The sequence below is a fragment of the Daphnia carinata genome, chromosome 10, assembly GCF_022539665.2.
Source record: "Daphnia carinata strain CSIRO-1 chromosome 10, CSIRO_AGI_Dcar_HiC_V3, whole genome shotgun sequence".
NCBI lineage: Eukaryota > Metazoa > Arthropoda > Branchiopoda > Diplostraca > Daphniidae > Daphnia > Daphnia carinata.
The window spans coordinates 2,198,257-2,224,136 of record NC_081340.1 but is presented as its reverse complement, the minus strand read 5'-3'; the positions used below and the strand labels follow the sequence as shown (position 1 = coordinate 2,224,136).

Here is a 25,880-nt window from a genome sequence, read left to right as displayed (position 1 = left end):
TAAAGTTATAAATATTTTTATTAAAATGTTAAAATGAAACAACGTATATTTGCTTGCTCGAAAAAAACTTTTATTGCATCAACTGTCACATAAAATGTATTTCATTGCAAACCTGGCAACATTGTTGAATCACATCGCTAGTGTAATGCTGAAATTCGTTTTCTTGATCGTCATTTTTCGAGTGGCTGTGTTGAAAGTAGGGAGATACACTTTTGATTATGGTTATTCTTTCGAGTCCGGTGACATAAGTCGAAGCAACAAAGTTCAGTTAACCGCAAAGAATAATTTTTGGTTCCATACCCGAACTGTACAGTTAGTGAATTAGAGGTAAGCGACAAGAACATATACCTATCCCTATGCTCTTGTAGTACGACAAGTTTGGTTAGTGTGTTTCCATCTTGATAAAAACCTGTTGTCTTACAACTAATATTGGGCAGGGCTAATGAGACTTTTTACATGATAATAAACCATTCAACTTTTTGGCTTGCGTGTGTGAAAAAGGAGAAACAAACAAAGATGGACGCTCACATAGAAATGGTGGGACCTGACGTATCAGCAGTTGAAAATCTAATTGGCGTGTCCTTGCATCTCACCTTTCGTGACCTATGCTATACTCCTAATAAAGGTAATACACCTCATCCGCTATTAAAGTATTACATAACAACCACAATGATAGTTGTAAGTTCTACCGCTATTTTCTATTGTACCATGCGATGCCTGCAGGCGTCGCGTAGCTTTTAGTGCAACCTCGGCCTTAATTTTATGCATTCTAGTTGTAGCAAAGAAACTAGTGAAGAAAGTGTGTTGTTTATCAACTAACGGTTAGCGGGAACTTACTCGTTAGGAAAAGATGCCAAAAGAATATTGCACGGGATGAGCGGCTCGTTCAAGTCTGGCCATTTGACAGCCATCTTAGGGCCGTCTGGAGCAGGCAAATCTTCTCTAATGAACATTTTAGCTGGCCTAAAGTAAGTCATACTATTACTTTATTGAAAGAGAAACGTAAATGTTTTTTTTTTATGTAAAACTACAGGACTAGCGGAGTCGAAGGCCAAATCCAGGTGAATGGCGTTGATCGAAAGCTTAAAACATTCCGTAAACAATCAGCCTACATCACCCAAGAAGATCATCTCCTATCACATCTTACCATCGACGAATACATAATGGCGGCCGCCAATCTCAAACTGGGCAATAAAGTATCCAGCAGTGAAAGAAAATTAAAGGTACGGCATCTCTGATTTTCCTTCACCATAATTAAGGAACAAATTTATTCATCTATTTCGTTTACCAGGTCGAATTGGTGATGAAAACATTGGGCTTAACGCACAGCCGGCATACGCAAATCGGTTCGTTATCGGGTGGCGAGTGCAAGCGGCTTTCTATCGGATTGGAATTGCTAAACAACCCAGATATTCTGTTTCTCGATGAACCCACCAGGTACAAACTCAGTAACCCCAATAAGTAAAGTAGAAATTTGTGTCACTGAAATTTGAACTCTACCTAACATTTGATCGAGCTCCCATACCACCGACCGATAACACTGTTAGTTTTATCTTATTATCAAACGGTAGTGACAGCGAAAAAGAAATTTCAATTATTAAATAGTGTATTGACAAAAATTTTTATTAATGACAATTTAATTAGTAAAGAAGTATAGGAAAGAAAACCAGACAGGCTGAACAGCTAAAACATTTTGTATATTACTTACAATCAACAGTGGCCTGGACAGCTCATCAAGTTTACAGTGTATCGCCTTATTGCGGGAGATTGCCCGGAGCGGTCGCACGGTAAGCAATAAAACATGAAAGAAAAATCGTGTAACCACTGGATTATTTGTTTTCCTTAAAAGGTGGTGGCAACCATTCACCAGCCAAGTTCTCGGTTGCTTGATTACTTTGATCACTTATACATCGTGGCTAGTGGCATGTGCATATATCAAGGACCAATCGGATCGCTAGTGCCTTATCTGAACACAGCTAATTTAGAGTGTCCCAGTTACCACAATCCGGCCGATTTCGGTGAACAAACCCCTTTCATTTTTTCCTTTTAACTTTGTGAAAATTTCCTTATTTGGGAATTAGAATGGACTGTTGAAACAGAGGAAATATAACTCGTATCAATACTGCTGCAGTAATGGACGTGGCATGCGGAGAACATGGAAACGTACTACCCGTTTTGGTTTCCACCATCGATAATGGTCGTCTCGTTTATCAGGAAGTTTACGGATCGACATTGGTCATGCCATCACCACCACCCAGTAACAACCAAACTTGACGTTATCTGCATTCAAATTTTATAAACTTTAAAAATTAGAAAGCCGGACAGATGACGCCACGAACGTCACCATCACTGTGACGGGCAATATCTCAAAGGAAAAGAAGAGAAAGACTTACCCTGCATCTTTCCATACTCAAGTAGCCATTCTTCTCGAACGAACTTGGAGAAGTATGTGGAGAGACAAGGTAATGAATAAGTCTACATCCATTCATATGCTCGCAGTATCCTATAACGAACCATTCAACGTTTAACGAAAACAGATGCTGACTCAAGTTCGCTTCGTCACGCACTTTGTTCTCGGCCTCCTCGTAGGCACAATGTACTGGCTAGCAGGAGATGACGCTGCTTCTGTCCTCAATAACGCATCGATGCTTTTCTTCAACTTGCTCGTCATTCTATTTGCCTCTACAATGCCAACGGTCGTGACGTGTAAGTAGTGGCCTTTAATGAAAAAAAGTCTTTGATTTTTACATCTTTCTCGGTTTCGAAACAGTTCCAATGGAGAGGAACGTTCTTCTTCGAGAACATTTGAATCATTGGTACAGTCTCAAAGCGTATTATCTTGCCAAAACGTTAGCCGATATCCCATTTCAGTTTATTTTCCCTGGTCTTTACGTATCGATTGTTTACTTGATGTCGAACCAACCGATGAGCATTGAACGTTATTGCATGCTCTTGTGCATTTCAATCTGTCTAGCACTTTGCGGACAAGGAATCGGCTTATTGCTCGGAGCTATTTTCGATATACAAGTGGCCGTCTTCCTCGCACCTACCGGTTGTATTCCGTTCGTGCTCTTTGCTGGGTTCTTGGTCAACTTCAATTGCATGCCTTCATACATGTCATGGCTAACGTACTTGAGTTTTATGCGCTACGGATTCGAAGGGTCGATGTTGTCCATTTACGGTTACGATCGATCGCCGCTCACATGTTCAATGAGTTACTGCCCTAATCGCTATCCTCAAAAGATTTTGGAACACTTCAACATGGCCGACAGCTCGTATTACTGGTCAGTGGTCGGTATGTTGGTCTTTTTCCTCGCCGTACGCGTGACTGGTTATTTTGCCTTGAGCTTCAAGCTCAAGAGTATGCGTTGAATATTCTTGTTATTTTAATTGTTACCCTGCTATTCCCTTTTGTTATAATCGTTGTATTAAAAAAAAAATTGTTGTTTGACACAAGACCATCGACAGCGTTCGTAAGTACGAAATACGTAAGTAATCAAACGTCACACCCATAGTTAAATAGAAGTGTACCAATGTTTCTCAACTCAATGTATTTTTTGTTATAGAAATAAATCTGCCAAATAGGTACGACGGCAGCAGTGTTTTGAAGTGGGTTAATGTTTCACCTAACGATCATGTTTTCATCGTTTAGGTTTCCACAATGGAATGGTATCACAAAGAGTAAGTTTTGGCAGTTTAGAGAAAAAATTATTTTGACATCTTCTTGACAGGACAACAAGAAACGGAAAATATTCAACCATTTAACCCATTAAATTTATAACTGTTAATTATTCTAACTAGAAATGTGAGTTTTGCATTGATTGTGCTAATTATTCAACAGGAGACAAACGGTGCGGCGAGAATCAACGAACGTGCCTCAACTTGAAAAGTAAGGCCAAATAACCAGCCATTCGGACTAAAATGTAGTTGACCATGAGACCGACAATGGACCAAGAGTACGAACTTTGTGTTAAATCAAACTGTTCCAGGAATTTCTGAGGGAATCGGAAATGGCAATAAGAATCTGAACATGCTAGCGGAGCGCGGTCGTAGGCGTAAATGGACAACATGGAGCCTTCGAAACCGTAGCGAGCAAAACTGAAATAAGTTAACCAACGCAGAGGGGAAGGTATTGCATCAAACGTGACGAAAAATCCCGATAGAAGAAATATGGGAACGGTACTAGTGGCAGCTAAAAAAGAGGCCGATTGGATATCGAATGTAGCGCCGAAAAACAGACCAAGTCCTTGTCCTACCAGCGACATCCAGATCATAATAACTAGCAGTAAGCCGAAACGTTCCAGGCTCATCGGTTGGTTGGTCATGAAGTAAACAGGGACCAAATACACGATTGGGAAGATGATCTGGAACGGAATATCGGCTAACGTCTTGGCGAGATAATACGCTTTAAGGCTGTACCACTGATTCAAATGTTCTCGAATCAGTACTTCCATATCCAAAGTGACTGTAGGGAGAGGGGATTAATCAACTTGCTCCAATTAGTTAGAAAATATGTTTTGGTTTTTACTCACAAGTCAGGACGGTTGGCATCATGGCTGCCGCCATTATAAATAGCATATTGAAGAAGACTAAACCAACGTTGTTGAATATCACGGCAGCGTCATCCCCGATCTGCCAATACAACAGGCCTACCAGCATAGCAACAACAACGTGAAGGGCAAGCCGCATCGCCGTAAGGATCTGGGTAATATTTGTTAATTAAGAAAACATTGATTATTCAAGACAGTAATCTGAACTAATAGTCTTCAAATACGTATCTTATCTCGTCAGAATATCCAATGTTTCAAATTTATCAAATTACTTTAGGAAAATGACGCGACGTACCTTCTCTCTCCAAATGGTCTTCCAAGTCCTTCCAAGGAGAACTTTCACTTGCATATAAAAAGGCACTGCGTCAAGGACTCTATATGCTTTCTTTGTTTTGGGAAGACCCTCCAACATGGTAACTTGTTCTTCGTCTTCTTCGGAGACTCCAGCATCTATTTGGGATTTTAAAACACTAAAAGTCAGATATGCTCTAAGCTCAAGTTAACCAAAACGACTGCAAACCATGACTATTGCGCGGCGAAGCAGATGACGTGGACCCTGAACCATCGTGGTAACTATTGCGACCATTTTCAATACCAGAAATCAATTTTTCTAGCACTTCGCCGTATTCTCCAGAAGCCACATCCAGTGCTTAAAAGGAAAGTATCAGTTAATTTTTAAAAATCTTTAATTAAGATATTGAAATTGTTTTGTTTACCGAAATCCGCTGGATTGTGATAACTGGGGCAATTTAAATCCATAACCTTTAGGTATGAAACTAATGATCCGACAGGTCCTTGATAGATGCATGATCCACTGGCGACAAGATAGAGGTGATCGAAATGGCTCAGCAATCGAGAGCTTGGTTGATGGATGGTGGCGACCACCTTTTCTCGGATCAAGTAAATAAAAATTTTAAGTGATTTTGCCATTAATGTAAAGTTAATGCATTTTTACCGTTCTGCCACTTCTAGCGATTTTACGCAGCAGAGCAACGCATTGCAAACTTGAAGAACTGTCCAAACCACTGCAGACAAAAAATTATCATTTCAGCGCTTACAGTGAGAATTCGTCATAGGCTATGCGGATATGCTCAAAGAAGAAATTAATTGAGTGTACAAATGTAAGAACAATTCCTACAGTGTTGCCCGCCGTCGTCAAACGAAATTTGAATGTTGAACTCGAACGATAATTTTCATCAATCAGATTACGTTTAACATCGGGCTAGATCTTTAGTAAGATTACCTGGTTGGTTCGTCCAGAAATAAGATGGATGGGTTATCAATCAATTCTAATCCAATAGATAATCGCTTACGCTCACCACCAGACAAGCAGGAGACACGTTTATATTGGCTACCCGTCAACCCTAATGTCTTTAAAATATCCTTTATCTGTTAGAAGAAATTCAATTTTTTAAAAACTGTTTTAAAAGTAATTAGAAAACAGAGTTTTACAGTAGAAATCTTTTCTTTGTTAGAAACATTGTTGCCTAATTTTAGATGAGCAGCAGCAATAAAATACTCATCGACGGTGAGATTTGTCAACAGGTGGTCCTTTTGAGTGACGTAGGCTGACTCTTTCCGGAATGTTTCGAATTCTCGTTGTGCACCATTGACAAAGATTTGGCCTTCTATCCCACTTTTCCTGTTGTAAGTATCAAAAGAGTTCACTTGCTTTTTCATCATTAAGCACTTAGTAGTCATTAAGCACTAGGTAGCAACTAACTTTAAGCCAGCCAGAATGTTCATGAGGGATGTTTTTCCTGCTCCTGATGGCCCTAAAATAGCTGTTAACTGGCCAGACTTGAAAGTGCCACTAATATTGTGTAAAACCTTTTTGGTTTTGTTCCCTAAACAAAACACATGACAAATTGTTTCAGCGTTATTGCAGTTGTTGGGAAGCTAGGGCAAAATATTCTGTTAAAACATTTCTGCTTGGTCAAGATAAACTATATATGTATTTGATGAAACATGATTCCAAATTTAATTGAGAAAAAAATAAGAAAGGAACCACATTGGCTTAGATTTGATGGAATTACCTTTCCCCACACTGTAACTTAGATCGGTGAATGAGAGATTAAACGAAGTCCCATGATGGAACTTTGTTCTGGATGCTGGCAGTATATCACTTGGTATAGTTTCAGAATCCATCCTTATTCTCAAGCCAAATAAAAAAAAAGAAAGTTGCTATTAGACAAACACAGACTTTAAAAAAAGGCAAAAGATATTAAAATAATGCTTCTCAAAGCAGTACCTGGACACTAGAGTACATATTATTACGTCTACCGTTTTTACTACCTACCATTCAACAGTTGGTTTTGAAAATGGTGCCTTATTCTAAAAGAACATTAATACACTGTTGCTGGTGTAGTCTTTAGATTCGATGCAGTTTCAATGAGCAATTCGAAAAGAAAACTATTAACGCCGAACAAACAAGTTTCGAGAGTAAGTTTTTTTTTTCTGTCTTACTTTGATTTGAACTGACGTGCACCGGGCCTTCTTCGCGAAACCCAAATGTGAAAAAAATGTCAACAAGTTAACTCACGCCATGCTCGTACCTGTTCGTACTGCCAGAAAACAAGCAAGTGGCGTTCGTGGTGGAGGTTTCGGGAACCTGTAAAATACATAGGCTGGCTCTTATCCCACTATTCTGAGTGGCAGGAATTTTTAGTACTGCAACAGTTTATGCTCGCCGTTAATATTTCTGCAACGGCACGCTGATAATCTATTTTCTTTTTGTCAAGTGAGGGGGAGAGGGCAGAAAACAACTATAGGCAAAAATAAAAACTGTACTGAATGTTTCGCTCCACACTCCACTCTGAGGGATCGGACGCGGCCAGTCTAAGTCTAGTCCAGTCTAAGATGGCGAGTGTATTCCACAGGCAGGTAAATGGTTAAGGCTAAGAAGTCCATTTGGGATACTCTTTACTGAGAGCCCAAAACCTGTATTGGCAATTGACTGATCTGATAATTTGAATTTCGGAAAGTAAACAAGCTGTAGTCCTATCGTGTCACTGTCAAATACCGGGTCACAACTTGTTTGACTTTGAAGATACGAGTCCAAGGCAAAACCTTGTATCGTAAAATATAACTTAGTAGTTTTCTGTCCGAATTTCAAACCACAATGATGAAACTGTTCGCTGACTACAGTTTAATCATATTTCCAGCAATTTTCTACTGTTTGACAATTTCCTGTAAGTTCAAAGAAGACAATAACTCATTAATGAAGATTGCAATCTTAAAAAGAAAATAATGAATGCTTATTATTATTATTATTGCTTATTATTATTAATTATAGCTGTTTCTGCCGGTGACTGCATTCGGCGATACTATGGGCAAAGTAGTTTTGTCTGTGTGTGCAATGCCACCTACTGTGACAGTGCGCCAAGCGTCGATGGACCCCTGTCAACTGGCCAAGCCATAGTCATCTCATCCACTCGAAATGCTTCAAGGTTTCAATCGCTCTCCTTGCAATTTGACATTCCTTCAAACGAATCCACAGGTATTGCGTGTTACATTTTGTTCTTCCCTTGCAAAGTGAAGCACAAATAACGAGCGTTTAATTCTTTGCGGTAAAACTGATAATAGATTTCCAGATAACAGTGAACGCTTCGAAAACCTACCAAGGTATCATCGGATTTGGCGGAGCCTTTACAGATGCTGCTGGTATTAACATAGCAAAACTCTCGCTTCCAGCTCAGGATCGTCTTCTTAGGTACATTAATATGAATGTATAATAGAGTACATAGCTGGGCCTCACATTAATGAAATGTGAAAAGCCATTTGAACCTTAATTTTCAAATCGGGTATTGTTAAAACCTGTTGATGACTTTATGGATAACGCAGTTCGTATTTTGGCACGCTCGGCATCGAATATGGAATCGGGCGTGTCCCTATTGCTGGGAGTGATTTTTCCACGTACCCTTACTCCTACGATGACTTCCCAGGAGACACGACTCTTTCAAATTTCAGCTTGACTGAAGAAGACCTCGTCTTCAAGGTATTAACACCAAATGTGCAACACGCCTTTTAGTAATCTATGTTTCCAATGGCAGATCCCGTTCATCAACTGGGCCAAAACTATCAGCTCGAAACCAATTAAACTGTTTTCAAGCCCATGGAGTGGTCCTGCCTGGATGAAGAGTAATAATGACTTCTCCGGCTTCGGCCACCTTCTTCCGGAAAACTATCAACCATGGGCAGAATACTTCGTCAAGTAAGTAATCCTATATCATAAAAGCTCTTTGTTGTATCACTAGCCAATTAAACCAGTAGTCGCATGATGTACAAAGGTTTTTTGAAGAATATCAGAAGCATGACGTTAATTTTTGGGCACTCACCGCTCAGAATGAGCCCAATAACGGGCGAGTTCCAGGTATGTATTAACTTTCCATTTTCAGTCAGAATACACAAATCACACGTTCAAATAATCCCAAGGATGTTCATGGAATTGTATGGGTTGGAGCCCCGAAGATCAGGCGTCGTTTGTAGGCCAAAATCTAGGTCCAACATTGGCTAATAAAGGATTTGGTGACGTGAAAATCATGGTAGTGGATGACCAGCGGACGTTTATGCCTAGCTGGCCCCAAACGGTAAGGAAATAACCTGTAAATCACTATAGCAAAACGGTAATGGTTTCTTCGTTAAATGCAGGTACTAGCAGATCCTGAAGCCAATAAATACGTCTCCGGCTTCGGCGTTCATTGGTACGCAAATAATGTGGTGCCACCTTCCGTTTTGACGTCCACACATGAAGCCTTTCCTGACCGGTTTATACTTGCTACAGAAGCTTGCAATGGTAAACTCACACACGTAAAACTAAAAACAAAAACTATTAATGAACAGCAACAAAACATCGCTTTATTGTTCAGGACCCTATGAAGAACCAGTCATCATGGGTTCGTGGGAACGGCTGGAATCTTATGCACATGACATAATTGAGGTGGACTTCTTTGTTGTCTTGCGATATTCAGTTTACTAACAAACGCTAACAGTAAGTCTTGGCTTCCCATGCTTTGTGAAACTACAGGACCTTAATCATTGGGTTGCCGGTTGGGTGGACTGGAATCTTGTTTTGGACGAAGGTGGTGGACCAAACTGGGCTGGAAACTATGTAGACGCACCGGTTATTGTGAACAACACTGTAGACGAGTTCTATAAACAGCCTATGTTTTACGCAATGGGGCATTTCTCCAAGTACATCCCTGAAGATTCCATCAGGATTGAATTGGAAATAAATGAGAGCACAAGGAGCTTGTTTGTAACGGCTTTCCTACGTCCAGACGGCAAACGTTCGGTCGTTATTTTAAATCGGTTTGAAACAATGTTACTGTTTTTGTTTTTCAAAAGGGCCTTTCCTCAATACGTTTTTCCTTCCTACTATTCAATAATAGCTCAGATGAAGAAAGGACGATTTCGTTGGCGGAGACTGACCGAGTCGATGGAACGCTTACATTGATTTGCCCAGCCCGATCCATCCATACGATTGTATACGTCTGAAATCTATTGGACGTCGAACAGAATACCAGCACACTGAAACGGCTTCCGGGTTTTCTAACATATCAATATCCATTTACCCTGTCTAACCTTTTTTACCATTTCTATAGCAATGCTAGAAACTGTTATGTGTAAAAAAAACGACAAAATAGACAGAAGAATAGAAATAGAAATGAATGAAGATAAACCGAACTTGAATCTCTCTACCCTCGCCCATGATTAATTCTTATTTACAAAGTGTAAGGAATAAAATTTTGACTGGGAACTTGGTGAAATTTAAACCTGCTGTTATCTATGGCAATCCGTTTTACTATGGCAATCCGTTTTACATAAAAAAAAAAAAAAAAAATGGCGGAAAAAAAATAAAAAATGCACTTTTTTCTTTTTTTCGACACGTAGCCATCTATCAGTCGGTTTCATTATTACTGGCGTAAGCAATTTGAGTTAATTGTATGCCATTAGCAGTTAATTGAGTAGCGTGGATGGAGAACAACGCGTGGCTGGAGGAACAATTGAAAAATGGATAAGATAATAAAACAAAAATGGTAAGTATAAACATTATTATATTTGTTTTGAATTATTAATTATTGTTTATTAGATCAAATTATGAAGCTGCAGGCTCAATTATTGCAACAACACAAAATATTAGATAACAAAGCTAAGGATCGTAGGCCTAATACATAATGATTCTATTTATTTGCTTTTATTCATTTGTGTTTTGTAGCTCAAAGTTTGAGTCTTCAAGCTCAGCTAGGGGAAAAGAACAAATTGGAACGGAACAGTTTCCAAACAGTGAAGGAGGTTTTTCAAAACTCATCTGTAACTGAACATGAGGATGAGTTGGCATTAGGCGAACACAGCCAGGTACCTAAAGTTTTCAAATAAGAATTCAAAATAAGTATAGAATTTAAAAAAAAACAGTTATTTATTGCTTATTTATTCAGTCCACCACATGACAGTGTGTTAAATTTAAATTCTGTAAGTGCTGCACTAAAAGAATCGGTAGTAATAAGCTCATGCAGTGAAGGAACTGAACAATTGGGGACCGTATTTGGGCCGAAAATGGGTGTGGTACAGAAACCAAGAAATGGCACAAGTTCAACATGAAACATGGATTAGGTACTTTTCGGTTTTTTGTCTATTGAAAAAGTATTTTTAATGCTATTATTTTGCATTCACAGATTTTAATGGGGGATCAAATCAAGTCTGGAAGTGTTACAGGATGGAAGAGTGAGCCTACAGATGAAAAAACACTGAGAGTGCATTACCGTAAGGTGTGAGGTAAATTAATAGAGTAATGCAAATTGCCTAATGAGAAGTACCATCTTGTGTTAATGAATCCAGTACAACAGCAATCCTTTATAGTTCTGTCACAGCTAGAAGCCTCAAATAATTCTGCTTCTCTGTCTAAAGAACAACTTGTCCTTTACATTCAGAGTGTTGGGGAAACTGGGTACTTAAATGGCCCTAAAGATGTTTTAATTTTGCTGCTATTGCAGAGATGAACATCATACATGGACTCTTTAGGTATGAAAGGATTTTTCTTCAAATAATTTTGAATTTATGACGAAGAATTTCTCCTCCTTTTTGCCAACCAGGTCTTATCTACCAAAAAAAATTTTATCCAATAGGAAAGGATTTTCAAGTACTGGGGACACAACTATCAACAATGCAACATTCTACAGGTGCTAGTTTATCATTCAAGAGCCTTATACAATGAAGTTAATCTGCAATTTGTATGTCCTTTCCCAAGCTTCCACCAGAAGTTGAATCTATGAGTCATGTAAGTTCCATGATCAACAATTGATGTGTTTAACGGTGTTGTTTTTCTTTTCTCAATATAGGTTAATAGTAACATTGGATCTGAAAAGATTCTTGGTTGGGGCAAGACACTGAATAGATTGTATTGATTGGATGGATGACATGACATTGCTATACTTAATTCGGATTCCCCAGACGGTATTTGATATTAAAAAAATTGAAGTGCATATCTGGGCTCCCTTCTTTTCTGAAGCCCCGTTTCCCCTTGACTCATAATAAGCCCGTAGGGGGTCATGCCCCTACTGTACGGTATATATAAAAACAACATATACCGAGGTTTGGAGGGCTCTGGCCGGAAAGGGGACGTGGGGTGCCGCTTCGTCCGATGATGTGTTCACGGAGGGTGACGTGGCTGCCCACAAATCCGAACTAAAGGTTAATCGCTCCTGTAAAAATGTTCCAAATCTTCAGCTCTTCTTCCGGCTTCTCTTAGCCAATCACCGGGTAATCTCCCCGGTGGGTCAACAAGGCAGTGTCTCCCCCTGCCTGGGTTGACGGCAACTTTTGAAAGGGCTATTGTGCCTTTTTAAAGTTGCAAAAATAATTGTAATGTGCAGAGAATTGTCAATAAAATTTTTTTTCTAAAATATTTTTTGCAAAATTCGTTTCTTTCATTGTCTGTGTTAGCTTTGTTCACACATTGCATTTATCAATTTTTTTTTTTTGGCTTTGCTTCATTTGTTCTTGTCACATTTGATGGTAAGGTGACGGGTATTGGTTTATCGTTTATCTGTAAGCATTCTATTATTATCCAGAGATCGAACCCTGGATGTTCGGCATACCTCGCCGATGCTCTACCAATGAGCCACGAATCAGTATGATTTTAAGTTTTTTTTTTCTAGTCACTTGTGGACTTGCATTTACACTTAGAATAAAACTATAATGCAATTCTGCAACATACACTTCTACATTTTTACACATCTACTGAGGTTTGAACCCAGGTTAACAGGTATCGCAGATAAAATCTCTACCACAGAGCTAAGAACCTTATGGAAGCAATAGAAAGATAAACATATAGTTGTGAAAGACTGCATAAACATCCTAGACGATAACATATGATATGCGATAATAAAATATTTAGATATATCTCGTGGCTCAATGTTAGAGCATCGGCGTTGCACGCTGAATGTCTGGGGATCGGTTCCCATACGAGTAAAACAAAATACAAAATTACTTCATAAAATATCCAGATTGTTCCTTGAATCTCGAGAGTCTCTAAAATTCAAAGAGTGTAATAAATAATACTTACAGATAAACGATAAACCAATGGAAACAATGCTTACCATCAAAGGTGACAAAAACAATAAAGGTGAATTAAGCAAGCTAAATATAAAAAGTGTAACGTGTTAACACAGCGAATACAGACAATGAAAGAAAGGAATTTTGCAAAAAATATTTTATAAAATAAATTTTATTGACAATTCTCTGCACATTACAATTATTTTTGCAACTTTAAAAAGGCACAATAGGCCTTTCAAAAGTTGCCGTCAACCCAGGCAGGGGGAGACACTGCCTTGTTGACCCACCGGGGAGATTACCCGGTGATTGGCTAAGAGAAGCCGGAAGAAGAGCTGAAGATTTGGAACATTTTTACAGGAGCGATTAACCTTTAGTTCGGATTTGTGGGTAGCCACGTCGCCCTCCGTGAACACATCATCGGACTAAGCGGACCCCACGTCCCCTTTCCGGCCAGAGCCCTCCAAACCTCGGTATATGTTGTTTTTATATATACCGTACAGTAGGGGCATGACCCCCTACGGGCTTATTACGAGTCAAGGGGAAACGGGGCTACGGAAAGGAATGGAGCCCAGATATGCACTTCAATTTTTTAAATATAAAATACCGTCTCGGGAATCCAAATTAAGTATAGAAATGTCATGTCATCCATTCAATCATTGCAATTTATTCAGTGTCTTGCCCCAACCAAGAATCTTTTCAGATCCAATGTTACTATTAACCTATATTGGGAAAAGAAAAACAACAACATTAAGCATATCAATTGGTGCTCATGTAACTTACATGACTCATAGATTCAACTTCTGGTGGAAGCTTGGGAAAGGACATACAAATTGCAGATTAACATCATTCTATAAGGCTCTTGAATGATAAACTAGCACCTGTAGAATGTTGCATTGTTGATAGTTGTGTTCCCAGTATATGAAAATCCTTTCCTATTGGATAAATTTTTTTTTTTAGATTAGACATGGTTGGCAAAAAGGAGGAGAAATGCTTTGTCATAAATTCAAAAATTTTTCAAGAAAATTCCTTGCATACCTAAAAAGTCCATGTATGATGTTCATCGCTGCAATGCCAACGAAATGAAACATCTTTAGGGCCATTTAAGTACCCAGCTTCACCAACACTCTGAACGTAAAGGACAAGTTGTTCTTTAGCAAGAGAAGCAGTATTATTTGAGGCTTCTAGCTGTGACAGAACTATAAAGGATTGCTGTTACACAGGATTCATTCACACAAGATGGTACTTCTCATTAGACAATTTGCATACTCTATTACTTTACCTCATACCTTAATGGTAATGCACTTTCAGTGTTTTTCAACTGTAGGCTCACTCTTCCATCCTGTAACACTTTAAAATTCTGTGAATGCAAAATAATAGCATTAAAAATACTTTTTCGATCTAAAATACCTAATTCATGTTTTATGTTACTCGTGCTATTTCTGGGGTACCACACCCATTTTCAGCCCAAATACGGTCCCACAATTGTTCACTAGACAATTTGTGTTTTTCAACAGTAATGTCAGTGTTTTTTCTCACTCTTCCATCCTGTAACACTTCCAGACTTGACTTGATCCCCCACTAAAATTCTGTGAATGCAAAATAATAGCATTAAAAATACTTTTTCGATAGACAAAAAACCTAAAAGTACCTAATTCATGTTTTATGTTGAACTCGTGCTATTTCTGGGTTTCCGTACCACACCCATTTTCAGCCCAAATACGGTCCCACAATTGTTCACTAGACAATTTGCATTACTCTATTACTTTACCTCATACCTTAACAGTAATGCACTCTCAGTGTTTTTTCAACTACAGGCCAACTCTTCCATCCTGTAACACTTCCAGATTTGACTCGATTCCCTGCTAAAATTCTGTGAATGCAAAATAATAGCATTAAAAATACTTTTTCGATAGACAAAAAACCGAGAAGTACATAATCCATGTTTGATGTTGAACTCATGCCATTTCTGTGTTTCCGTACCACACCCATTTTCAGCAGACTTTATGGTAATATTAATCAAAGCCACATGTACCACTACGAAATGGATGTTGAAAAGCAAATAAAAACCTGTTGAGATGGATACCAGGAGAATCAGAATAGATCTCAATCAACTTCAGTTATTCTTTTCCCTATAGTACTTAGTGACATAGCATAATAGATATACCTGGCTCAATTCAGAACCATAGACCAACAGAAAAGAACACAGCAGAAATGTAGCTGCTGTGAAAGCAGATCACTTTAGAACACATGATCATGTATAGATCATCTAAGAGTAGACCTAAAATGCAAAGACAAAAATATTGGGCATAATTGCAGTTTACCAAACATAGTAGCAAAATAAAATAATTGTCCAAGAAAGACATATGCACACTTCAGTTGGCGAATGGATAAGTCTGATGCAATGTATAGCAACCCTTTTTACGGCTATGGCCATCTAGCGGCCAGATTCCTATTTAATTTTCTAAATACAACTTTACATATTCTAGCCATGTAAATATATAATTTTTTAAATTAATAACTTTATTTGATTAACATATAACTATACAGTAATTATTTGTTATATTCTACTTACTTAACTTAATTATGGGAAGGCAATAGCCTTCCCACTTTTGTCAAATTCGGAAAAAATCGAAATCTCTCGGAATGCGAAGAAAATCCCACCGTATAACCCAATTTTAATGCTGATTCAGAAAAAGCCATTTGTTTTTTTGTCATGTAAGCCGTTTTTGAAATAATTGTCATTTAAAGATAAAGTCGGGCTTATTTTTTTAGACCCAACTTCACCGTTTTTTACGTTTTATTCAAAAACTATGAGTCCCACGAGAAAACAACTCTCATATTCGTGATGCTTGTTCAATTCTGCATCGAAACCATTTAAAGCGAAATCTAAAATTTTGCCAAAATTGGAGAAGTAAGAAGGCTTCTCACTTTTCCAATTTTCTTCAAATCCTAGATTTCATTAAAAATACATTATTCCGATTCGAAATTGATCGCTGATCACGAAAATGGGGTATATTTTTATTCAGGCTTCTAGTTTTTGAATTAACCGTAAAAAACAGCAAGTCGGGCTTATTTAGTCGGGTTTATTTAGCCGGGCTTAAAATTTTTTTCGGGATTTTTATTTTGGTTATAACGAATTGTCATAAACGTCGGTTCTTTGAAAACAGCCGAACGCCACCAACTCTTAATGATTCAAGAGCTTTTCAAATCTCCTGCTTTATTGATTGGCACACAAAAGCCACACTAGTTGACTTGAAATCGGAATGACGTGCTTCAAAGCCCAAAATTGCATGAGTGGGTTGCAAAGCAGTTTGAAATCCGTCATCAAATTGGAGCTTTTCCTGCCAGGTACGTGACAAAATATCCGACAGAAGTTTGTAACTGAGTAAGGTTATTTAAACATTCAAGGCTTACCGGAGTTTCTTTCACAGCAAAGAACCGAAATTTCTTGACAAGTGTGCAAATAGCCATTTTCATTTCCTCCATCGCAAATCGCATCCCCACACAATTGCGCGGGCCTGCTCCGAAAGCCATAAAGCTGTAAGGATTACGTTTGGCTTTGTTTTCAGGGGTCCATCTGTTATCAATTTATGCCAATGTTTTTCTTGAGGCTGAAGGTAGTAAAGCTTTGCTAGATTTCACATGTTACCTTTCGGGGTCGAATTTTTCTGGATTTGAATAGTATTCTTCCATGTGATGGAGGGCGTAGATCGGTATGGTGACCATGACTCCTGCCTTAATGTTGATACGACCGTTGTCATAAGATACATCTTTTGTGCATTGCCGTTCAGTTCTAGAACGAAAAACTGTTAACCATGTAGACATTGTCATTTAAACTGGACGCACCGCACGGCTGGTGGGTAAAAGCGTAGAACTTCTAGAATAACTTGTTCGAGATATGGCACATCTTGGATCAACTCGTGACAGATGTCATCCTTCATCGAATTTGTTTAAAGAGATGACATGAGAATTACACAGGCAATCATCTTACGTATCACTCACATAATCTTCCAGTTTTGTCAAGATGCTGTCGTACAACTTATCCTGGATATCTGGATTCCTGGCTAGCTCAAAGCAAGTGTTCGTAAGGGTAGTCGCCGTTGTGTCGAAACCAGCCAGCATAAACAGTGTCGACTTTTAAGGCGTTTAAGATGTTAAACGTTGACTAGGTGGACAAAATTTTCCTGGTGACATAATTTTTACTCACCTGGCCTATAATAATTTCTTCTATTTCCTCTCGTGACCACATCGCAACCTTTTTGCCGCCAAGTTCCTTCGTAAACTCAGTGATCGCCTCATCAGCCACTTCAATAAAATCGTGATATTTCTATGCGTAAAAAAAAACATACAGTAATGGGACTTCTGAAAATATACACAATATACCTCTTTGGATTGTGATCGTTCTCGTAACATATTCTGCAGTAACTGGAAAAAGAATTTGAGTTGCTTGGTAACAAAAAGACTTTCGCCAAACAGAGAAAATAACTTGGGATACGTGACTATTGGAAAACAAAAGAAAACGATGAACATGATATCAAGCAGTACGGAGAGCAGCCTTTCAATAGACTTACAAGGCAGTAGGATGAGTGGGGTTTTATTAGATGGTGGATTGAAGATATACTGAGCGTTTTGTACGAATGGATCGTCTTTGTTTCCGAGACTGTCGATTTTCAACCCGAAGGCGCATCGTGCAATTACGTCCATAGTGAAAGCACTGAATATCCTGTCATATACCACCGATAAATACGTTAATTGAGCTCAGACGAACATTAAACGATAAAATTATGAGTTTGGTACAGCTTGGCATTAATTTTCCCTTCGGTTTGTGCAGCTATACTATCACATAGCTTGTGGACGCAGTCGTTAATCAGCAAGGACATCTGTTATTGCAATTCGGGAAAAAAAAGAATTTACATGCAAACAATTTTAAATACTATTCAAGAAGTGCATCGATACTCGTTTAATTTTACCAGTAGTGAAAGCCGGCGTAACGGATGAGCGAAGGTCTTTCCACTCTTGTCCTCGAATAACTGTCAACCATTTGCGGACAATTTTTGTTTTGAACTGAAAATACTACAAATAAAAAGAAGTAACACTTCGTCAAGTACTTACTGAAGCAACCCTTTCCATTTTTCGAGTCATTAAATGATACCCTGCGATCGACAAAGTGGTCAAAGTCTTTAACGAAAATGGATTTGATCATTTCAGTATCCGTGATCCAAAGATTTGGATTTGGGCCGTCAAAATAACCGAAAATCTTGCCATACTTTTTCACCAGTGAAGTGTCGTGCTCTGCAGTATTCTAGGGGTTAGTGTTATTATTAAGTTACAACATAAAATGGTACTAAAAATTCTTACCTTCTTCCATAGTCCCCACACATTTCCAAAAAAAGGCACAGGCTTGGGACCCGGGATGCCTTGATCAACAAAGTAATTAAACTGCGACGTAACATACCTGTGAAATAAAGATGAGTTCTATTAGTCAAAGTAAACAGTACATGAGGTCAACGTAGTTACTTATATAAAATGTAAAGGCAAGATACGACGGTTACAGCCCAAGTCACGGGCGACCACAGCAATTCGAACACATCCATTCAAGGACAAACACTGTAGAAGACTGAACAGCGGATGGAGTAAATAGTTCCATCCTGTGGGAATGACGCACAATTAGGCTGTGTTTTGTCCAGCGGTCCAGCAATGCACAACGACAACGCATTATTTACTTTTAAAATGTCCCTAGTAGCTGCTTGTCAGGGTAAAGAATTCTTTATTTGTAGTAGTGGAAAGTCTACAGACGTGAGACGTTATGCTTTATCTTAATTTGACAGCTGCTTTTACGCTAGATAAGATTGAAGAGTCCACAGATAAGAATACTAATACAGTTGCATGTTCAGCTATTTAGGCTATACTGAGAAACGCGATGAAAGCGAGAATCATCTAATTACTTTGGTATTGTTTTGCATATGTAAAAAATACCTATATCTAATACGGGAAAAATACAAGTCGATTTCCATAGAATTCTACCGTAGTAGACCACTACGCATGCCTCCAACTGTCTAAAACAACAGTGTTTATTCGCCAAGAGCCTACGTCATGGGATGTGCAATACTGGAAAGATAAAGAATGTTGGCGTTCCACTGAAGACCGTATCTGCATTCTTGAGATTGGTTTTTGCAAGGGAAAGTGGGACAAGACTCAAATGAGAAAACCTATTTTGGATGTTCATGGACGTTGAGCGGATGAATCTTTAAGGAAGTGACGGGCTTGTACTAGTTATGGAATTAACACACATTTCGAAGACTGACGCGTTTCCTAAATTGTTTTTACAAACACACGCATCAAATTTTCTAGGTGTCGAATTCATATCGAAGCATATATCTAACCTAATACCACACAACTGGAATAATATGATGGAGGCTTTTTATAGGCATACAGTAAGACGTTTCTTTTATGTGACAAAACGTAACACATTTAAACTACGCATTGGCCGAAAAAGCACACATGAAAAACGAAAAAAAAACTACCTGAAGTTTTTAAATGAAGCTTACATCATTGTGTTGGCTCGTGATCTTCAGCGAGGATATCGTGCTTCCGTTTCGATTGAAGAAGGCGTTGCAGAAATTTCACTTCGTCGAGCTGCGATTGAGACCTGTAGAAATTTTTGTTTAACGCTGGTTGCAAACCTGATGTATTCGATGAATGAAGAGTTGGTTCCTTGGCTTTAATCATTTTCAGTCGCGTGATGCGCCGCTCCACCAAACGACAGAGAGCCATTCGGCTATAATGGCACGTGAGTGCCATCTCACGCACTTTGGTAGATGAAACTATTTTTAACACTAATGGATTCTCTTGCCACGGTTGGAAATTGGAACAAAATAGATGTAAATAAGGCTACACGAATAGTGATTGCCAAAGCGAAGGAGGCAAGCCATGACTTCAAGCAAGCAATCGAGGATTTCCATCCTTTCGGATTTGTGGAGAACAGTCGCGTTTCGAGTAGCGAATTACTGTGCGATGTGACGGATGAGACTAACGCACGTGGACGGTACACTGCATTCTGTCTTCGTCAGTTTGGTTTTCGGCGGTTTTGGCGCCGTCAATGTGTTCTGCAATTGGAACACAATACCAACGAAAATAGGCTGGAATGTTAGAAGGATAATGAAGAAAATACCTGAATCATAAACATCGGACACAGAAACATATGAAGAGCGAAGGTGTTGGGATTTTCAAGTTGATTTATGGGTACGGAACTATCATTCATTTCATTGGTATTCCCAGTATCCCGCTTTGTCGCTGGCCATGGGCAACTTTTTTCCGGAAATGCTGGGAGAGAAGACCATGGCATGAGCTCTTCATTGATTTCGCTAACAGCTTTTATAAAGACAGAGAATTCAAGAGGAGAAATGCCTGTTTCTACAGCCTCTGGCCTGACGAGATGAAAAACCATCGCCAACATCCAGCCCTCGGAAATAGGCTCTAGTTCATGGTGCAGTTTAAAAAAAAAAAGCAACCAATGAGACTTGCTGATCACTGCCTTGTTCAAACTGAAAGTTGTGCTTTCGATTGTCACATTCTATAATTATTTTTCCCCCTGAGTAGCCACCTTCAACTGGGATTGTCAAGACTATAATAGCAAATGTCCCTGGAAGTTGAAAGTGTTAAACAATGAATGAAGCTCCACAACATATGAATTTGAACTGAGATAAAGAAAGTGATTTCTTACCTGGTTTTCTTCTCAGATTCAGAAGGAATCTGATGTGTCACCCACATTCAACAACCATCAATTTGCACAGATGGATATCCATCACTTTGCTAGGCATTTCAATGATTCTGAAGCTAAACAAATTCTGTGTAACCAGATGAAGAATTGCTGTACACATAAAGCTACCTGACGTACTCTTGATTTTAGTTCCATTAATGTGTAAGCTACACCCAGAAGAGGGGTCTATAATGTCTAAGCCTTGTGTCTTTGCTGCATGTGCTGAGATTCTTTTCAGAGTCCCTAGATCCTTTATGCAAAAAAAGAGAGCATAGTTATAAACGTAACCATGTGATATCACACGTCTTTTAACATTGACGGTATGAAAAGCATTAAGTGAACATTACCTGGAGGGCAACTGGAACCAACACGTCGACGCGAGTTCATTGACGTAGCATGATTTAATCGAGAGCGATGCCATTGGAAAGCAAAGTTGAAAGCACAAGCAAAATTTACACATACATTTTGTCTTCGTAATTGCAAAGCCTTCTCTTGTCGACACTCATCGTTGGGTTTCCATAAAACAACGTTACTGAAAATTTATATGAGCGTTATTGGGTCGTGCATAACCACATGCAAACACGCGCTCATTGCAGACGATGAGATCAGCTGAGTGAAGAGATGAACTTGTTTACAGTGGTTGCTTCCCGGTGACTTATTATTTTTTTTTGTCGAAGAATGATAAACTGCAATTGCAAATTGCAGTTCTTCAAAATGATATCTTAACGCACAACTGCATGCCATTGCAAAGTTGCGATTAAAATAAAACCACAGATGGAGCACAGGCTGTCTACAGTACTTGTGGTAAATGGAAATAAGGTTATCATGTCTGAATTCAACGAAATATTCAATTTTTACAGTGACTCGAAAAATTGTCCTGGATAATAACCATCGTGAAACACTCACTGACTGAGTTAATTGCCGCCGACCTGTTCTCTACAACGAACACATAAAATTGCAAGCCATATCCTTGGCCATATCTTTTTATCCAACCATCCAGGAGGCTAGCAGTTGGGAAAATGTCCCACTGACGAATCATACAGTAATTTCCTAAATCGTCGGAATAAAAGCAAAATTAAGACTAAACATGCAAATATGTGATAACGGAAAACATTTTGCCTCTGTTGAAGGCATGTGTTGAAATAAGTAGAACTTATTGATACCAATGTATCCTATTCGACCGTAGCTAAAAGGAACTTGACATCACATAGGTCTTTCCTTTACCCGAAAAGGCATTTGCAACTCACATTCATGATGGTGCTGATTTCACCTTTAATTGTCATATCTTAATATCTCCCTCAAGTCCTCACCTTCAACATCGGTTACCACTTGCAGCATCTTATACGCTTACCAAAGTATGGAGAAATAGGGCTTGTAAAGTATCCCTAGGTTAAAATAGTTTGAATGGTATTAAATGCTCAGGTATTAAACAGATGTCTGTCTCATTTTCACCGCAACCTACAACAGTCTCCCTTGTTAGACCCAAATGTTATTCGTATAAAAGGAAATATGACCTTAAAATATAAATTTTTCCAGGAAATCCAGGATTTTTTGTTTAGGGCAACCTTCTTGTAGTCTTAACTTAACAAAAAAAATTTCATTACAAAAAGAAAATACAAATATATATATTTATTATACCTTAAGGTAACACCACGTCCTGAAATTCCTTATCGTAGCACATCTTGTTCTAGACAGGCGAGTTCCTTTCGCCTACAAGTGCTAAACAAGAATACAATTCCAAAGCCAACTAAAAAACTCGTCAGGTTGAAAACCAACAAAAGATTGTATTTAAGCAGATTAACCCTTCTGAGCGCCTTCTGCAATCACATTTGGTGTTTCCATTAGAAACTGTATCCAAGTCATTCATGAACTTGTTTCACCTAAGGATTTGTAATTCGTTGCATAAGCGCGGCCCAACCTTCGGTGCGGTAGGTTTCCGCAGTAGCTACCATATCTTGGCTGTTGATGAGACCCCTGCCGACAATAATGATATCAGCGCCACGCTCTAGAATAGCTTTGGTCGGTGAGCAATACTGCTGGCCTTTCGAGTCTCCAGACGCAGATGAGGAGTTAACGCCAGGGGTAAATTGAACCCAGCCGGGGAAGTCAGAATTTGGTGCAGATTGTCCGACAAATCCGGTAACTACATCCGAAGCAATCAAACCCCATTTAGCGGCTTCTGCAATTACGCATTTAAGGCATGATTTATGCAAATTGGCAAATCCATTAATTTTTAAAAATAAGAACCTTTTGCATAATCTTCATTAGTAAGTGCATTCTTAGTACTCATTTCAAGAACGAGTACACAGCCACATGTCCGACGGCTATCTGACGACGAGTCACCGAACATATGAGTAATCATCTCCGGTCCGGGAAGTGGATGAGCGGTGATTAGATCAGCCCATTCACTGATCCTATAAACGCCTCCGTGAAACTGCTGCTGTACCGTGTTGGCAATATCGGCAAATTTTCTTTCGAATATATTACGATCAGCCCAAAAATCAGAGGTATATTCTAAAATTCTTTCTGTTACCTATCTTCCATTATAAGGAACTCATGTGCTCTTGCCACCTCTTTTAGTTGCATTATTTTTGTTAAAGAGAAATCCTCTAAGATGTCCACATGAATCTTGAGGACAACAATCTTTGGGCCGATAGATTCTGCCAACGTGATAACTTCGTCCAAGCTTGGAAGGTCCGCAGCAACACAGAGATTTGATTTTTTTGCCATCATCAAATCGAACAACCGCGATGCTACTGGATGCTTACAACTCGAGCGGCGTTCTTCGAGCGAGACATGCAGGCGAGGATTCCGATTAAGTATAGGTTGACGATTGCCTCTGATGAAATTCATAACTTCTTCTGCCACCTTATGGTCCACCTTACTTTGCTTTTCCAATGATGCCATGATCTGAATAAAGTAAAGAAATTTAGTTCAACTTTTCACTTTCCAGTCTGTTTAGGATAGCACCTCTTCCACATGAAAAACTGGACTCAATTCAATTCCATGTTTTGAAAGGTTTTCCTTCCCACCCTGTCTGCGATCTAGCAGTACAATTGCATGGGTAACTTGAATGCCAAGCTTTCTCAGTTCAATGGCTGTTTCTAGGACACTGGTTCCTGTTGTGACAACATCTTCGACAATAATGCAATTCATTCCTGGTCTGAAATCTCCTTCTATGAGTTTCTTTGTGCCATACTCTTTGGCTTCTTTTCGTCTAAGAAGCATTGGCACTCTGTTGGTAACAGAGATCAGAGTTGCTATTGGTAAAGCGGTGTATGGAACACCACAAATGAGATCAACTGTTGCATTGTTTGAACATTTCTTCCACAGCAATCCTGCAACTTTTTCCTAGTCAAATTTCCATGAATAAGAATTTGAAAATACAAAAATTTGGATTTAGATTGCCTACCAATATAGCTGGGTAGGAAATAATCAGCCGAAAATCAAAATATATGGGAGATACTTGTCCACTTTTCAATGTGAAAGAACCGAATTTAACGGCTTGAATATCGAATAGTTTGACAGCTAATTCGTCCATTTCTAGCAAGTGAAATCAATGCAGGAAGAAATAAACGAAAAAAGTAACAAAACAAGGCGTAATTCTTATAATTACAACTGAATTAAATAAACGGAGTTTGATGGATGCCGAACGATTCTCTTTGTTTCACGTTTGAATACTGGCTCGAAGAGAAACTCAATAATTCATCTGGTACACTCATACGAACACTGGACAACACGTTTAGGAGGGAAGAGAAGAGCAAAGGAGAAAGAATAGGGTGTATTCGTCTGCAAAATGTTATCTGTCGATCCCGCTAGGAGTGGAGTAGTCGTTAATCCAGAGATGAAGGCGAGATCGGCAACTATTGCTGTAGATGCATACTAGCACATGAAGCCTCGGTCTACCCATGGGTTGCCCCTGACGAGATTAGATTAAGTTAGGTCAGGTAGGTTAGGTTAGGTTAGGTTAGGTTAGGTTAGGTTAGGTTAGGTTAGGTTAGGTTAGGTTAGGTCAGGTTAGGTTACGTTAGGTTAGTTTAGGTTTGGTTTGGTTTGGTTTGGTTTGGGTTGGTTTGGTTTGGTTTGGTTTGGTTTGGTTTGGTTTGGTTCAGGCTGGTCGCGAGGCAATATGTACTACTTAGTACATAATCGCGCCTACAGTTTTCTATATGGAGAAGGTGTGCGTTGTCGCCACTAGGGCCTTGATTTGGTTGCTTTAGTGGTTAAACCACTAAAGTTAAACCAGTTAAACAATAATGCGTGTAGCGCATGTCTTTTAAATTAATGAAATTACTTGAAATAACATGAATTCGGTTGATGTAAATTTTTCCAATGAGGTAATATGTACAATATAAATACTAATGTATATGTTACAATTATACATATATATTTATATATATTACTATTATATATGTACGATACTATTATACATATAAAATACTATAATATATATTATATATATTTATTCTGCTTATATAATGAATATGTACAATTTGTGTGGTAATTGAAATAAAAAAATATAAAAGAAATTTTTTTTTATTATTTGTCAGCTAAATTAATTGCAATAATTAGTTGATTAATTACAGTAAATAGCCCTTGGTAAGGGCTATCTATTTTTGTGTAATTGTTATTAACATTTTCAAAGGGAAAAAATCTTAAAGGCAAAATGTGTTTTTGTTGTTTTCCGATCTAAGGTTCTAATGGACGCAACTGATAAAAACAAAAAAATTGATGTTACGCTTAAACTTTTCCTTTTCTGAAAATTTAACATAACTTTCATAGAATTAGATAGTTCTTGATAAGAGCTATCGATTGATGCAAAATTTGTCAATTTTGACTGTTTATTTTCCTCATAATAAATAATTATTGTGTGAAAAAGACGACTTTGCATTGATTGTTTGATGCTTAACCTTCGTCAAAACACGAAATCATTATAATATTTTTGTTGCTGGTGATTTTTATAAACGAGGATGCATTATTTAATCCCAAAAATTACGTTTGAAAAGGGTTTTTGTGTG

At 38.5% G+C, this 25,880-nt stretch overlaps 5 protein-coding genes and 2 long non-coding RNA genes across 9 annotated transcripts; 2 read left to right on the top strand and 5 right to left on the bottom strand.

Moving 5' to 3' along the window:
- Positions 1-137: 137 nt before the first annotated feature.
- On the top strand, positions 138-3,522 carry LOC130703100 (ATP-binding cassette sub-family G member 4-like). The gene is made up of 11 exons (XM_057524719.2): positions 138-327; positions 502-625; positions 845-968; positions 1,034-1,223; positions 1,292-1,437; positions 1,718-1,787; positions 1,850-2,018; positions 2,132-2,257; positions 2,314-2,462; positions 2,538-2,706; positions 2,771-3,522. Exons 2-11 carry the CDS (start codon positions 517-519, stop codon positions 3,370-3,372), a joined length of 1,854 nt encoding a protein of 617 aa, XP_057380702.1. The 5' UTR covers positions 138-327; positions 502-516; the 3' UTR covers positions 3,373-3,522.
- Positions 3,258-7,361, bottom strand: LOC130703117 (ATP-binding cassette sub-family G member 1-like). Of its 2 annotated transcripts, XM_057524732.2 has the most exons (11): positions 6,850-7,361; positions 6,587-6,705; positions 6,274-6,397; positions 6,003-6,192; positions 5,794-5,939; positions 5,506-5,575; positions 5,267-5,435; positions 5,071-5,199; positions 4,846-5,000; positions 4,533-4,701; positions 3,258-4,465 (listed from the first exon to the last, which is right to left on the bottom strand). In XM_057524732.2, exons 2-11 carry the CDS (start codon positions 6,696-6,698, stop codon positions 3,864-3,866), a joined length of 1,866 nt encoding a protein of 621 aa, XP_057380715.1. In that variant the 5' UTR covers positions 6,699-6,705; positions 6,850-7,361; the 3' UTR covers positions 3,258-3,863. The 2 variants fall into 2 exon arrangements, with proteins under 2 accessions (XP_057380715.1, XP_057380707.1); XM_057524724.2 differs by having other exon boundaries at positions 6,587-7,361.
- Positions 7,362-7,585: 224 nt separating this feature from the next.
- On the top strand, positions 7,586-10,116 carry LOC130703164 (lysosomal acid glucosylceramidase-like). Its single transcript, XM_057524777.2, has 11 exons — positions 7,586-7,741; positions 7,846-8,049; positions 8,136-8,262; positions 8,394-8,547; positions 8,603-8,763; positions 8,840-8,922; positions 8,985-9,139; positions 9,201-9,345; positions 9,419-9,489; positions 9,577-9,860; positions 9,941-10,116. Exons 1-11 carry the CDS (start codon positions 7,672-7,674, stop codon positions 10,044-10,046), a joined length of 1,560 nt encoding a protein of 519 aa, XP_057380760.1. The 5' UTR covers positions 7,586-7,671; the 3' UTR covers positions 10,047-10,116.
- A 4,518-nt stretch (positions 10,117-14,634) lies between these two features.
- On the bottom strand, positions 14,635-15,099 carry LOC132088408 (uncharacterized). The gene is made up of 3 exons (XR_009421960.1): positions 15,036-15,099; positions 14,752-14,973; positions 14,635-14,689 (listed from the first exon to the last, which is right to left on the bottom strand). It is a non-coding gene; the product is annotated as an uncharacterized LOC132088408 (long non-coding RNA).
- Positions 15,100-16,171: 1,072 nt separating this feature from the next.
- LOC130703154 (cytochrome P450 3A11-like) lies at positions 16,172-18,775 on the bottom strand. Its single transcript, XM_057524767.2, has 13 exons — positions 18,621-18,775; positions 18,462-18,558; positions 18,256-18,405; positions 18,060-18,176; positions 17,901-17,983; positions 17,675-17,826; positions 17,487-17,602; positions 17,311-17,430; positions 17,106-17,237; positions 16,950-17,038; positions 16,753-16,896; positions 16,518-16,680; positions 16,172-16,444 (listed from the first exon to the last, which is right to left on the bottom strand). The coding sequence occupies exons 1-13, from the start codon at positions 18,695-18,697 to the stop codon at positions 16,307-16,309; spliced, it is 1,578 nt and encodes a 525-aa protein (XP_057380750.1). The 5' UTR covers positions 18,698-18,775; the 3' UTR covers positions 16,172-16,306.
- An 867-nt stretch (positions 18,776-19,642) lies between these two features.
- On the bottom strand, positions 19,643-21,108 carry LOC130703333 (uncharacterized). Its single transcript, XR_009004636.2, has 4 exons — positions 21,001-21,108; positions 20,827-20,939; positions 20,275-20,745; positions 19,643-20,209 (listed from the first exon to the last, which is right to left on the bottom strand). It is a non-coding gene; the product is annotated as an uncharacterized LOC130703333 (long non-coding RNA).
- A 1,518-nt stretch (positions 21,109-22,626) lies between these two features.
- On the bottom strand, positions 22,627-24,628 carry LOC130703194 (uridine 5'-monophosphate synthase-like). 2 transcript variants are annotated; one of them, XM_057524780.2, is made up of 6 exons: positions 24,479-24,628; positions 24,275-24,405; positions 23,833-24,213; positions 23,396-23,772; positions 23,110-23,333; positions 22,627-23,041 (listed from the first exon to the last, which is right to left on the bottom strand). In XM_057524780.2, exons 2-6 carry the CDS (start codon positions 24,401-24,403, stop codon positions 22,743-22,745), a joined length of 1,410 nt encoding a protein of 469 aa, XP_057380763.1. In that variant the 5' UTR covers positions 24,404-24,405; positions 24,479-24,628; the 3' UTR covers positions 22,627-22,742. The 2 variants fall into 2 exon arrangements, with proteins under 2 accessions (XP_057380763.1, XP_057380762.1); XM_057524779.2 differs by lacking the exon at positions 24,479-24,628 and having other exon boundaries at positions 24,275-24,447.
- Positions 24,629-25,880: the final 1,252 nt, after the last annotated feature.